The sequence below is a fragment of the Alnus glutinosa genome, chromosome 7, assembly GCF_958979055.1.
Source record: "Alnus glutinosa chromosome 7, dhAlnGlut1.1, whole genome shotgun sequence".
Classification (NCBI taxonomy): Eukaryota; Viridiplantae; Streptophyta; class Magnoliopsida; order Fagales; family Betulaceae; genus Alnus; species Alnus glutinosa.
In genome coordinates, this window is record NC_084892.1 from 1,405,564 (window position 1) to 1,419,319 (window position 13,756).

General features: G+C 36.1%; 1 protein-coding gene across 1 annotated transcript; it reads left to right on the forward strand.

Moving 5' to 3' along the window:
• The first annotated feature begins 838 nt into the window (after positions 1-838).
• LOC133872596 (LRR receptor-like serine/threonine-protein kinase EFR) lies at positions 839-12,395 on the forward strand. The gene is made up of 4 exons (XM_062310151.1): positions 839-3,755; positions 10,431-10,576; positions 10,998-11,213; positions 12,114-12,395. Exons 1-4 carry the CDS (start codon positions 839-841, stop codon positions 12,393-12,395), a joined length of 3,561 nt encoding a protein of 1,186 aa, XP_062166135.1.
• The last annotated feature ends 1,361 nt before the right edge of the window (positions 12,396-13,756 follow it).

Consider the following 13,756-nt stretch of genomic DNA (forward strand, 5'->3'; position numbering starts at 1 on the left):
TTATTCCTATTCAACGTACCTATATACTTTACTTACTCCAAGTGAATCTCCTAGGAAGCCACTAGATTCACCTTCAAATGTGCACACTTTAAGTTATATATATAGGGTGCAAACGTCGAGAGAGAGACGATTTTTTCTCCTTTTTCTAATGGAGTACTTCATGAACGTAGTATCTCTCTACTAGAGTTCTAAGAATGGAGAAATTAGAACGAGTAGAGAGATTTATGGGCTCATGATAATATAGTACTTGTATTAATTCCGATCCAAATTAGTAGGGATTTATCAAATAATTGAACACCTCACCTACTCGTTAATCTCCATTTGCATGTATTATAATTTTACTAACCATGTGGACGAAAAATTGAAGAGGAAGGAGTCAATTCGATCTGGTACGTACTGTACAATCAATTATTAGATGTTGCAAACGATGCAAAATGCTTCACTTCCACTAAGACTCTTGAAGTCTAGAGTCTCTCCACTATAAGACTCTAGAAGTCTCAAACTATAGCTCAAAAAACAAAACAAAAAAAGTCTCAAACCATTACTTTATTTCTTGTTTGTCATCATCTCCCTTTCGCATAATTACAGCTTGGTGCTTAGACTTCCGAATCACAAAGCCAATTGTTGATGAGGAATATGCGTGGCTTAGACTTCCAAGTGTTTAAGAGGGAAAAACCCACAACTTCAACTCATATCATCATTTCCTTTCAATAAATTTCCCCTCAGGACTGAAATTCTCTTATAAAAGCCACTCAACACCTTATAATTTATCTCCAAGCTAAGCCTTCTTTTCTTATAAACTCTCTCACTATCTCCCTCTCTCTCTTGGAACACCGTCATGATGATGCTAATAAAAAGGCCCTCCATTCTCCTGCTCTTGGGTTTTCTCTTAGTGCTTCAGTTGGCCCAATCCTCCACCAACAACTTTACCGATCAATCAGCTCTCATTGCCTTCAAATCCGAAATCAATTCCGGTCCAAACCAAACTGTCTTGGCTGGTAACTGGTCCACAACTACAAACTTCTGCAACTGGATCGGAGTCTCATGTAGCCGACGCAGGCAAAGAGTCACTGCTTTGAACCTTTCCTACATGGGTCTCGAAGGCGCCATTTCTCCCTATATTGGTAACCTTTCTTTCCTGGTTTATCTTAATCTATGCAACAATAGCTTCTTTGGTTCTCTGCCTCATGAGATTAGTCGCCTACAACGCTTGAGAATACTCTGGTTGGGACACAACCAATTGGAAGGTGGCATCCCTCCAACATTGAAAAATTGTCGGAATCTTCAAGAAATACATCTAATAGATAACCATCTTATTGGTGCAATTCCATCGTCCCTTGGCAACATGTCGTCATTAGAGGTCTTGAATTTGCAACTCAACAGTCTCACGGGTCCATTTTCTCTTGTAATCTTTAACACAAGTTCTCTAGCTGTAATTGCTCTTACAGGGAATCACATCTCAGGAACTCTTCCGATGAATCTCTGCAACCATTGTCCTAATCTTCAAGGGCTTTATCTTTCAGGCAACGAATTCAACGGTCGGCTCCCTTCACAAATGCATTACTGTGTAGAGGTTGTAGTCATAGACCTATCATACAATAAATTTGATGGGGGTATTCCAGAAGGTTTTGGGAGTTTAGAAAAACTTGAATACCTATCTCTTGGAGGTAACAACTTAACCGGTAATATACCTCCTACCATAACTAACTTGTCGAGGTTATCTGCATTTGGCATTGAGAATAACAATATTAAAGGAAGCATTCCGAGAGATTTATGGCGGCTTCAAAATCTGAATTCTTTTTTATGTAATTCAAATAGTCTCACAGGAGCAATCCCCCAATTCATGTTCAACATTTCCTCTCTCCAAGAAATCGCCTTGGCATTTAATTCCCTATATGGCAATCTTCCATTAGATTCTGCATTTTCCTGCCCTAATCTTCAATATATATATTTTGCTAGCAACAAATTTAGTGGTCCCATCCCATCATATCTTTCAAATTGTTCCAACCTCGTCCTAGTAGATTTTGCCTCAAACATACTCTCTGGGCCAATACCAAAAAGTCTTGGAGACTTAAAATACCTTCGAATTCTTAATCTGGATTTGAATCAGCTAACAGGAGAGCCTGGAGATCAAGAGCTTAATTTCCTTTCGTCTTTCTCTAATTGCAGAGTTTTGGAATCCCTAGCCATATCCGACAATCCCTTGGATAGTACTCTTCCAGATTCAATTGGAAACTTTTCAATAACCCTTAACACCTTTAATTTCTTTGGAAGCAAAATAAAGGGTCATATTCCTATGAGTATAGGTTTCTTAAAAGGCTTGACGATGCTTGGGTTGGCAGATAACAATTTGACTGGAAATATACCGTCCATGATTGGGGGTTTGGAGAGGTTACAAAGATTGGATCTTGGTGGTAACAAAATTGAAGGATTCATTCCAGAAGAAATATGTCAACTAAAGAACTTAGGTGAGTTATATCTCACAAATAACAAATTCTCTGGATCCATCCCAAATTGTATTTCGAACCTCAATCTTTTGCGAAGGCTAAACCTGAGTTTTAATAGGTTGGAAACACCAATACCATTAAATTTATGGAGCCTTGAAAATCTATTATTTTTGGACCTATCATCGAATTTCATTGGTGGATATTTGTCTCCAAACATTAAAAAATTGCATGTTATTGAACATATAGATTTATCTCGGAACCAAATTACGGGAAACATTCCAAGCATCATCGGAGCTTTTGAAAGCCTAAATTATCTCAATTTGTCAAAGAACTCATTTCGAGGAGAAATCCCACACTCTTTTGGAGATTTGAAAGGATTGGATATCATAGATCTCTCTTACAATGATCTGTCTGGTGCAATTCCTAAGTCTTTTGAGGCACTTTCACAGCTCAAAGATTTGAATGTATCTTTTAACAAGCTATTCGGAGAGATACCATCTAGCGGGCCTTTTCTAAACTTCACAGCAAAATCATTTTTAGGAAACAAGGCGCTTTGTGGGAATCCAATTTTTGGAGTTCTACCATGTCCAAACTCAGGCTCCAAAGGATCAAAGGTGAAACAAATTCTGCTCAAATATTTTCTTCCTACCATTGCTTTGGTCATACTTTGTTTGGCATTGGTTTATATGCTAAGAAGACATCGAGAAAGTAACTTGCAGGTTCCAAATTTATTTAATACATTGCTTGTATTTAAGCATAGAGTGATATCATATCAAGAGCTTTGTCAAGGGACAAACAACTTTTGTGAAAGCAACTTGCTTGGAACTGGAGGTTTTGGTTCTGTATACAAAGGGGTGCTTTTTGACGGGACAATTGTTGCTATTAAAGTTCTAAATTTACAATTGTCGAGTGCTTTCAAAAGTTTCGATACAGAATGTAAGGTCTTACGGACAATCCGACATAGGAATCTTGTTAAGATCATAAGTACTTGCTCCAACCCCGAGTTCAGAGCTTTAGTACTGCAATACATGTCGAATGGCAGCCTTAAAAGGTGGTTATACTCTTATAACTACTGCTTGAGTCTTCTTCAAAGAGTGAACATTATGGTTGATGTTGCATCTGCGTTGGACTATCTCCACAACGGTCTATCTGAATCTGTGGTGCATTGTGATTTGAAACCTACGAATATCCTTTTAAATGAGGACATGGTTGCACATGTGGGTGACTTTGGCATTGCAAAGATTTTGGTTGAAAACAAGAATGCTACACAAACCAAAACTCTTGGTACACTTGGCTACATTGCTCCAGGTACATGAATTTGCCTTTACTTATTATTACTAAGTGGAGCTATCTAATAGCGGCTAATATCATGACCAACTATAGTTGTTAGTTTCAAGATTAAAACCAATTAATGTACATGACAGTTTTCCATAATTTAATTTTACAGTAGCATTAGATTCATATAAATATACACTAGTACTGAAAATTACAGACTATATGACTACCTAGTGGGAAGATAATCCTATTTATTCCTCTTATTTATTGATTATTAATTATATATATCAAAGACGTACAATTATGTTCTGTGAGCTCACTATGTTGAATTGAAGTAATTTAATAGGATATGCATGTGTAATGTATGTTTCAATTTTGGACTTGTAAATGTAATATGATTATGGTTTGCTTTGTCATTTACGGCCACTCTATTACCCATTTTGTGGAGCTTAGAATGCACTCCACAAAATGCATTGGAACGATTACTCTAAAATTGAGAAGAAAAGCTATCCACGTATGATAATCAATTTATGATTAACTTTTACCATGCAATTAAGGTTATTTTTATTTATGTACATAATTACTCAAAAAAAGAAAAAGAAAAAGAAAAAGAAAAGAAAAAAAAAAACGAACACTACGTACCCTTGTGATATGTGACACATAACAATTATTCTAAACAACAAAGGTCAGCGCGCTCATAAAGTATATGGGGACTCATTAAAGGTTGTTCATAGCTTAATTAGAATTTTTCTTTAAGGATCGGAGTTTGCGATGTATATAATATATATATGTACCATTAGATGGTCGTTGCATGTATGGGTGCATGCAATAAATGCATATTTAGATACAAATTTGCATGCATAGATGTAATACATATCATTATATATGTATATACATACATACATGCTTTTTTCTTTCTTGCCTGAGATATGTGGATATATGTTTTATTTATTTATTTATTTTTTTTAAAATTGAATTACTAACTTGAAGGCCTTCTGTACAATTGCGAGTGTGGATAGAGTATGGTTCTGAAGGAAAAATCTCCATCAAATGTGATGTTCATAGCTATGGTATAACATTGTTGGAGATGATCACAAGGAAGAAACCTACTGACAATATGTTTGAAGGAGAATTGACTATGAGGCAATGGATAAATGCATCACTTCCCGACAGAATAATGGAAGTTGTGGATGACGGTTTATTAAGAACAGAAAACGGAAGAGATGTAACTATCATGCAAAGTGTTTTTTCATCCATCATGAAATTAGGCTTAAGATGTTCTGAGGAGTTGCCAAATGAAAGAGTCGATATGAAAGATGTGCTTGCCAAGCTTAAAAAAATCCAATTGACACTTGTTGAAAACAAAAATAGGGGTGCCTGATATTTTATCTGAGTTTTATAGGGGTTGTCCTTTTAATTTCTTAGAGTACTTACAAGTGATATCTTTTATGTTTGTATGACTTTTAATGTTTAAATGGCTTGAAATTTTTTAACATCTTCCTCTTGAGCCTCATCTTTTTGCTCCTTACGCTTCTCATGGATATATAAAATTAATATAATCTCAAACGCCAAAAAAAAAAATCTTGCAGTTTATGTTGTTTCACTTCATGTCTCAACTCCATTTATGAGGACTATATAAGGAATGACAAAAGGATTTTTGGATATTTTCTAAAAAAAGGGTTTCCCAAAAGCCAAAAGGTAATGGAGCTTTCTTGTTTGTGCCTGTGGAACATGACAGTGAAAGCACGTAGTTTAATTAGAGTTTATATATGCACACAATTTTGTAATGAAAATTCACAACATAAGAAGCTTTTAGCTTCTACGTTATATAAAGCTGGATATCTACCTGCAGTTATATGTTGATCATGTGAAACACAGAAACGAGCTTTGAACATTCAAAATTAATTAAAGATGGAGATATATCATAAAGCTATCAATTTTCAAACATATATAAAAAAGAAAAGTTTGATCTTTTGGTACGTACATGGTATCTCAACAAGAAAAGTAAGCATATTATATTAATTGAATAACTTGACCCATATAAATTCATTTTTCCGATCATTATAATAATTCAAAAACTAAAACTAAAGAGTAAAGGAGGAGAAAATTATGCTTTCCAATTAGTTTAAGCTCTTAAAATAAATAATAACTTAATATTAAATTAGAAATGATGTTCTGAATTTGAACAAGAAATACATATTCATTTTCAACGTATATGGATTAGTATGTGTCAAATAACATTAAAAGTATTGATTTCATAAGATTGCAACCCTGCCTTTGTTATGTTTTACGCGTAACATGTAAATACCAAAAAAATAAATAGGAAGTTTAGCAATTAATAAATTATATATATTAAATAAGATGAGACTAATAATTAAATTCTAAGTGATGATATTTATATTATCGAAATAAAATGAGTTTAAGATAAAATAATGAATATTGGAATAATAAAATACTACTAATGGGTCTTTAGGAAATAATAATAACAGTAATAATGAGTCCTAGTTAAATAAATAATTAATTATAAGTGTAAGTTTTAATGAAAATTAAAAATGATCGATAGACTAAATAACAATTTATAAATAATAGAGATAGTATAAAGTGGGGGTTTTGATATAATTAATAAAAGTTCGGGCTTAAAAATAAAGAGAATTCTATCCTACCACATGTCACCACTAGTTAAGAGAAGATTATTCCAGCATCTCCCAACCACTCAGATTGCGCCACATGTCCTACCACATCTTCTCTCTTTTCTCTTTCTTTCTATCTCTCCTCTTCCTTTTGACCGCACGTTACTTTCCCCCTCTCCCTTTCTTCTCTTCTCTCTTCTTTCTCTTCTCTTCCTTCTCCATCCCGCACAGCAACCCATCTCTCCCCATTTCTCCTTCAACTCACCATACACGCACACCCATCCAGCTGTGGAAGAAGAACCTGCCCATCTTTTTTACAGAGGGAACTTAATAGAAAATATGGCACGAAGACTGCCCAAAAGGGGGGGTCTCATCTCTCATTACAACACTTGCCGCCTACCCCTAAAATGGTCGAGAAAGTAGATCTGGTGAGCGAACCAGATGGAGAGCTTTAGACTCCCTAGTGAAAATTCACCAATTATTCAAGAAGAAGATGCAATAATGCTTCACTTCCAATGTAACGACCCAATTAAGGAAAAGCGCTAGCCACGTCTGCGCTATCACCCTAAAGAACTAGTCAATTTAGAGTTTTTTTAGAATCCATTATAAAGCCCAGTGAGTATCTTTATAAATCACTTACTCTATGTGAGCTATTCATTTATTTCCAATATGGGCCCAGGGTGTTACAAATTCCCCCCCTTAAACCCCTGACGCCTATGTTAAGGTCATGTCATGCAGTGCTCCAATACTACATGACCTAGCGTTATTAGGTGACTCTGATACCATTTGTAACAACCCAAGAAAAAGCGCTAGTCATTTTGAGGTGATAGCACAGATGTGGCTAGCACTTTTCCTCATGTTGTTACAATATTTGTCCTTTTTTTTTTTTTCTTTTTTCTTTTTTTTTTTCCTTTCCCTTGTAACTGCTTCAGCCAAGAAACATTCGTAGTTATTTATTTTTATGCTTCTATATCCCAACCATAGCAAGTCAAGGGTTGGATAATTTTGTTGATTCTTTTCCTTTTCTGTCCCTCTCCTTTCTGTCTCTTACATGTAATTGATAATTTCCTATTATAGTTTTTTTTTTGAAACTATTTTAACAGTCAATAATATTCAGCATCTTATAATATTTCTTTTCTGGATTTTTGACTTGAACAATTTATATCATTTCAAGAACATTTTTCACAGTGAACTGCTATCATATTTTATATATGAATATGACACAAGAGTTTTCATGAAACCCAAAATATATACACTCAAATATGGTTTAATAATTTCCTAATAATAATAAAACACCTACAATTATGATATAAGTAGAGATCAAAAAGTTGGGATGCGTTAGGTCCGATTTTATTTAGGATGTGTACTCTAACCTTAAGCTGACATAGTTAAGTTTTATCGATTCAGGTGTCTGATATTTCAAATTAGTTTTTGAGTAGCAGTATCGAGGTAAGGGATCTTTTATTCCTTCTAAAATTATTTTATGTTATATTATTTTATCCAATGATTCTAACATATTTACGAATAATTGTTCTCGTTATGTATTTCAAATTTATATTTATGCATGAAGAATTGTATTAAAATAGTTTTGAGCTGAAAGTTGTTGGTGGAAATGATATTCTTAAAATTAACAGTTTTAAGAAAAATTTTAGTTATAAAGAACTTTCTAATTATAGTAAATTGCTTAGTTGGTTCTCAAGATGGAAAGTTAATTACTACTTTTTTAAATTAATGAAAAGAGAAGCGTAAAAACTCTCCCACACGTTGCCTCAAGAGTTACCAAGCATAGTGAAAAGAATAAGAATAATTTAAGAGAAGGAAAAAGACTTTTATAAATGAGACACGTATGTGGATGAGACTATTATTTTGGCCACAGAGATATTGATAGAGATTCACAAAAGATTAAGCTCGGTACCGTTGCTTAAGATGGAAGCGTAACCGCTGAAGGATATTGAGAAGGCGAAAATTCGTCTCTAGGTCATGCTAAGTGTACTTTGATTAATTAGCTGACGGGGTAGGCCTGCGGCCACAGTTACCTGCCATGGTCACAGCAAATACCGCGCAACCCTAAGTACACAGTGCGTAATAGTGTACATGGGCTCTAAATATGAGGAGTTTTATTTATCAACTAATAATTTTATGCTTTAAACAGAATGCCAAATTTATATTTTGTATCCTGGAAATTTAGATTTCAAGTGTGCTTTAATAAACGTTTTGAAAAAAATAAATTTAACTCAACTATTTTAAAGTCGAAGGTTACCTTACTGAACATTTCTCGCTCACCCTTACTTTGTTTTTATTTTCAGGTTATAAGCAGAGAGACCTAGGCGTCCGGAATAGGATCAAAGCTAGGCCGATTAGAACATTGCATTTCATCTACCTTAATAAGTGCGCCAGCACGCTAAATTTTAGTTTTACTTTGAATTTTCATTTATTGTATCGAACATAATTTTTCTTTTCAAAATATTCGTTTCTGCATTTATTCATGCTCTGAGTTAAAAAAATTATTTTTTGGTACTTTATTTAATTCAATATACTAGTTAGGTTATCTAACAGACCTTATGAATCTTTGCAACCTTGTGTAAGAAAATAGACGAACCTAATCCTTGTAGATTGGGGCGTTACACCGCCTGAGAAGATCACTCTCATTTTCATATAAACTTTACAAGTCTTCTCCCAATTAGGTCAATTGAATTTATTGTGGTGGAGGCCGACCAAGAAACAATGCCACATGCAGGCCAAGATTGTAGTCTCGCGCATTAGCATATGATAAGACCTTTACATTATGTCTAGTATTGGATATTTTAATCATCATTAGCATCATCATGGAAAAAGCCAACATCGATCTTGGCCATTTTTTCCTCTGTCATGTCTCGTAGAAATATAATTTATCTCGTCATAGTGAGTCGTTTTCTTCGGCTATTTTGACAGGAGAGAATTGGACACATACAAAGCACAACTTAGTCAAGCTCCAGCTAGAGTCCATTTATCTTCCTTCAACAACTTAGGTCACTTTTTCCTTGTCATGTTTAGATAAAAATCACTATGATATACTACATGTATTTTTATTTGTTATTTTATTTAATAATAATTTTCACTATTATGTTACAAAATATAGAATCATATAAATAATCTAAATAGATGAAAGCGTGAAAAAAGAGAAAGACACAAAATTAAAGTGGTTTGGTATATGACTTATGTTTACATGTTAAAACCTTTTATAACTACATTTTTTCTTGATTATTTGATTATATATAAGCCACCACAATGCTATCTGTTAGGGAAATTATCATCCCTCAGGCAAATGGGCCTATACCCGAACCAGGGCCCAGTTGATATTGCTGGCCCAACTTAACCCACTCAGTCACTAAGGCTTAACAGAATCTTATAACACCTTGAAGGTTATATTTGGAACACATGGTGATAAATACATTATCACATGAGTAAGTGTCCCACTCTCCCACTCAACCTCTATCTCATCCCACTATGGGTCCCACTCAGCCATGACATGAAGGTGGAACAATGCGGTTGAGAATTATACGCCTATAAATAGGCTGCTACCCCAGGTACAAAATACTCTCTGAATATATGCTGAAAATATACTAAACTCTCGACTCTCAATACTCTCCAAAATGGCACACTGACTTAGGCATCGGAGAGGGGACGTCGGGAGACCCCCCCTCTGACGCATTGTTTGTTCTTCCTTGCAGATTATGAAGTACACGGCAAATCAAAGATCTACACGTCACCGAACTGAAAACTGTTCTAACAGTTTGGCGCCGTCTGTGGGAAGCGATGAATCGTTTCTTGCGAAAAATAAATTCAGAACGGTGACTTGCGATCAAATCACATCTTTCATCAACATAAGAAGCAGATTCACGCAGATGGCCTACCGCCCACATTAGGTTCATCCTAAAAGTATCAAGTGTTGACAATGTCTCAATTTGCCTAGTAAAATATACACGGTTTATATATTTATTGTCTTCACTTTTACATATCCTCATGTTATCTTTAATCTTAAAAAGAAGATTTTGATCCAAAAAGAGGATCCTAGTCTTCCCATTCTGTTCTTTTGTAGCTTCGGACGTTCTACAAAGAACCAAATCGTATGCAATTCGATATCGCAACTCCAGGTGCCGCATTCTGTGCTCTAGAGAATACGATCCACAACCGACTGGAGAGTACTTAAAACAGGAGTTCTTCGCTCTTGATCCTTTCCAGCCGGTACAAAAAAAAAAAAATGTTGTTGCCTCCTCGGTGATCTGATTACAAACAAAGATAAGCTATTAGAAGCTGTCAAGGCGACTATCCGAACATCCAAGGCACAGGAAGTTCATTTTCGAAGCGGTCAAGGTGGATTCCCGAGAGGCCCAACTCAGTTCTAGTCATCTAAAACAAACGGTATCCAAGTAGTCAGATCTTGAAAATATTGAAAGGAAGTCGCCGGTTCATCTGTACTCCTCACATGGGCAAATGGCATTAAAGAGAAGTACTTCAATAAAAAAAAATCAGGAGTCGGGAAAAAACCATACGGAAAGTCCCTCGGTTCTATTGGGGCCAGAAGTAATGAATAAGAAAAAGAAATGCAGCTATGAAGCAAAATTGGTGACAACGTAAGCCAGCTTCTGAATCCAAATCATGGCAGAGAAGCCATACAAAAGAGGCTAGACAGCAAGCAAAGCGGCAAATAGATGTAGCAGCAAATGTTGCAATATGTGCTACAGCAACCAGGGCAGCAAATGCCTCGGCAAATGTCACCGCTGTATCTTTCATCTTCATCGAATTCACAGAGAGAAACAAGCTGTGGGAGAAATTCCAAAGAGAGGCCAAATGTCAAGCTCCACACGTTGCACAATGTGGGGTAAAAGGAAGAGCATGACGCTTCGGTTTCAAGCCACCATATGGTGCTGACCTCCAAGTAAACATTACAAATATCGTGTACAGTATCCGAGCAGCGGAAAGCAGCCCCAACTCAACCAAATGGCAAGCAAAGAAGCTTAGGTTCTCACTACCAAGGAACCTTCACTATTGAGGAGCCCCTCTAAGCTCCCTATGCAGATTGGGCATCTTACAATTATATGCTCCTTACCGCACAAGAATAAAAAGGCTACCAACCGAGACATGCAGAGAACACTCCAAAAAAAAAAAAAAAAAAAAAAAAAAAAAAAAAAACTGAAGCAAGAAGAGAGAGAGTAAAATTCCGAGCCAAAGATCCCGAGGGGAAACTCTGAGCGGAGAAGAGATTCCAAGCCTAAGGGCCCAATTTGACCAAGGCTCCAACCCGACCAAAGGCGCAAACAAGCCGAGGGCCCCATCCGAGCCGAGGGTCCAATTTTCCCAAAGAGACCCATCCTTCCAAGATCAACTTCTAGAGCAGGCTCCGAAACTCCTCACCAAATATAAGATAAGTTGCTAATCCAAAATGTAGAATACGCTTTGTCGTTAACAAACCCATATAATGTGCCTACCTAGGCATTAGTCTCAAATGGAGGAATGGGTAGAAAAGCACACAATGTGCGTGTCTGCTTTCCTTTTCTTATTAAGGGTAGGGTCAACAATAAAACAAGCAAAACATTTTTATTCTATCTCCATATCTTTTGCAAAATATTTTTGACAGGTCGAATTGAACATTAAATGAGGGATTTGCTTTCCCAAGGCAATATTCCCATCAATTGATAAATGCCGAATAGGAAGAGTTTGTTTTACTCATAAATTTACTAATAATAATCTCTATTTGGCCCGAGACTTATTCTTTGAACAGGTCCGAGCCGAGGATACAAAATTCTACCGAGACTCCAATTTGACCGAGGCTCCAATTTTCCCGAGGGTGAAATCCTGGCCAAGGATCCAATCCGACCCAAGGGTAAAAATCCGAGCTGATGATAAATTCCGAGCCGAGGTTGAAAAATCCGAAGCCATGAAAATCCGAGCTGAAGGTGAAAAATCCGAAGCCGTGAAAATCCGAGTCAAAGGAAAAATCCGAGTCAAAGGAAAAATCCGAGTCAAGGGTAAAAATCTGAGTCAAAGGAAAAATCCGAGTTAAGGATAAATCCAACCGAGGGTCCAATTTCACCGAGAGTGAAATCCGAGCCGAGGCTCCAATTTTCCCGAGGATAAAAATCCGAGACGAAGATAAATTCAAAGCTGTGGAAACATTCCAAGCCAAGGGAGCAATCTGATCGAGGCTCAATGCACAACTTCATCGAATATGGAGATAAGTTTACTCTTTGCATTTTCATTTATGCTAGCCTACTCATAAATTTTTAGATAGTCAAATATATCTCATGCATTGATTAGTGAAGTTTAAAATGAACTTCTCACCGCAACATATAAAAATGATTACACATCAAGTCTAAAAATTGGAGGGTACTCACAAACTTTTCCTCCGGTAGTACAAAACAAATATCCTAAACTTTCATACTTAGCTAACAATTAGCTAAGTATAAAAGTTGGGGGGGTACCAATTCGATAAAATTGAGAAAACTACCAACTCGGTGAAATAGAAAAAACTGAAACAGAAGACTATATCAAATCGCATAATTGAATCTTAGTGCAATTTTGCATACTTTGCATTAATAAATTGTTAATTGCTAGATTCTGCTGCATATATGCATACCTATGTGCCTTTTAGACACAAGCAAGGCTAATATTTCATACCAGAGGTCTCTATCTAGCGAGATCGGAAAATTCTGAAAAAATACTCATGCTTTGTCAAGCTTCTCCTACGCAGGTCTTCCTTGGCTACAAAAGTCAAGAGCTCGTCAAGAGGGCCCGTCGAGAGAATTTTGATGGCAACCAACTAAAGAATATTCTTTGGAAAACAGGTGGCTTCCAGAAGACCCTGTGTTGCATACTAAAACGCAAAAAGCCATCACAACAAACTCTGAGACTTGGATCACGTTGAGGGGATTCAAGTCACAGAAATGCCGAGATTTGAATCACGTTGAGGGGATTCGAACCGGACAAATGCCGATACTTGAATCACGTTGAGGGGATTCAAGTCAAAAAAGTCTCCGAGATGGAAAATTTTCCAAGTCTGAAAATGTCTCTGAGACAAAAAATTTTCTGAGACTGAAAAAGTCTCCGAGACAAAATTTTCCTAGACTGAAAATGTCTCTGAGACAAAAAATTTTCCTAGACTGAAAATGTCACTGAGACAAAAAATTTTCCGAGACTGAAAATGTCTCCGACAAAAAATTTTCCGAGACTAAAAAAGTCTCCGAGATGAAAAATTTTCCAAGTCTGAAAATGTCTCTGAGACAAAAAATTTTCCGAGCCTAAGGAAGTCTCCGAGACGAAAAATTTTCCAAGTTTGAAAATGTCTCCGAGATGAAAAATTTTCCAAGTTTGAAAATGTCTCCGAGATGAAAAATTTTCCAAGTCTGAAAATGTCTCCTAGACAAA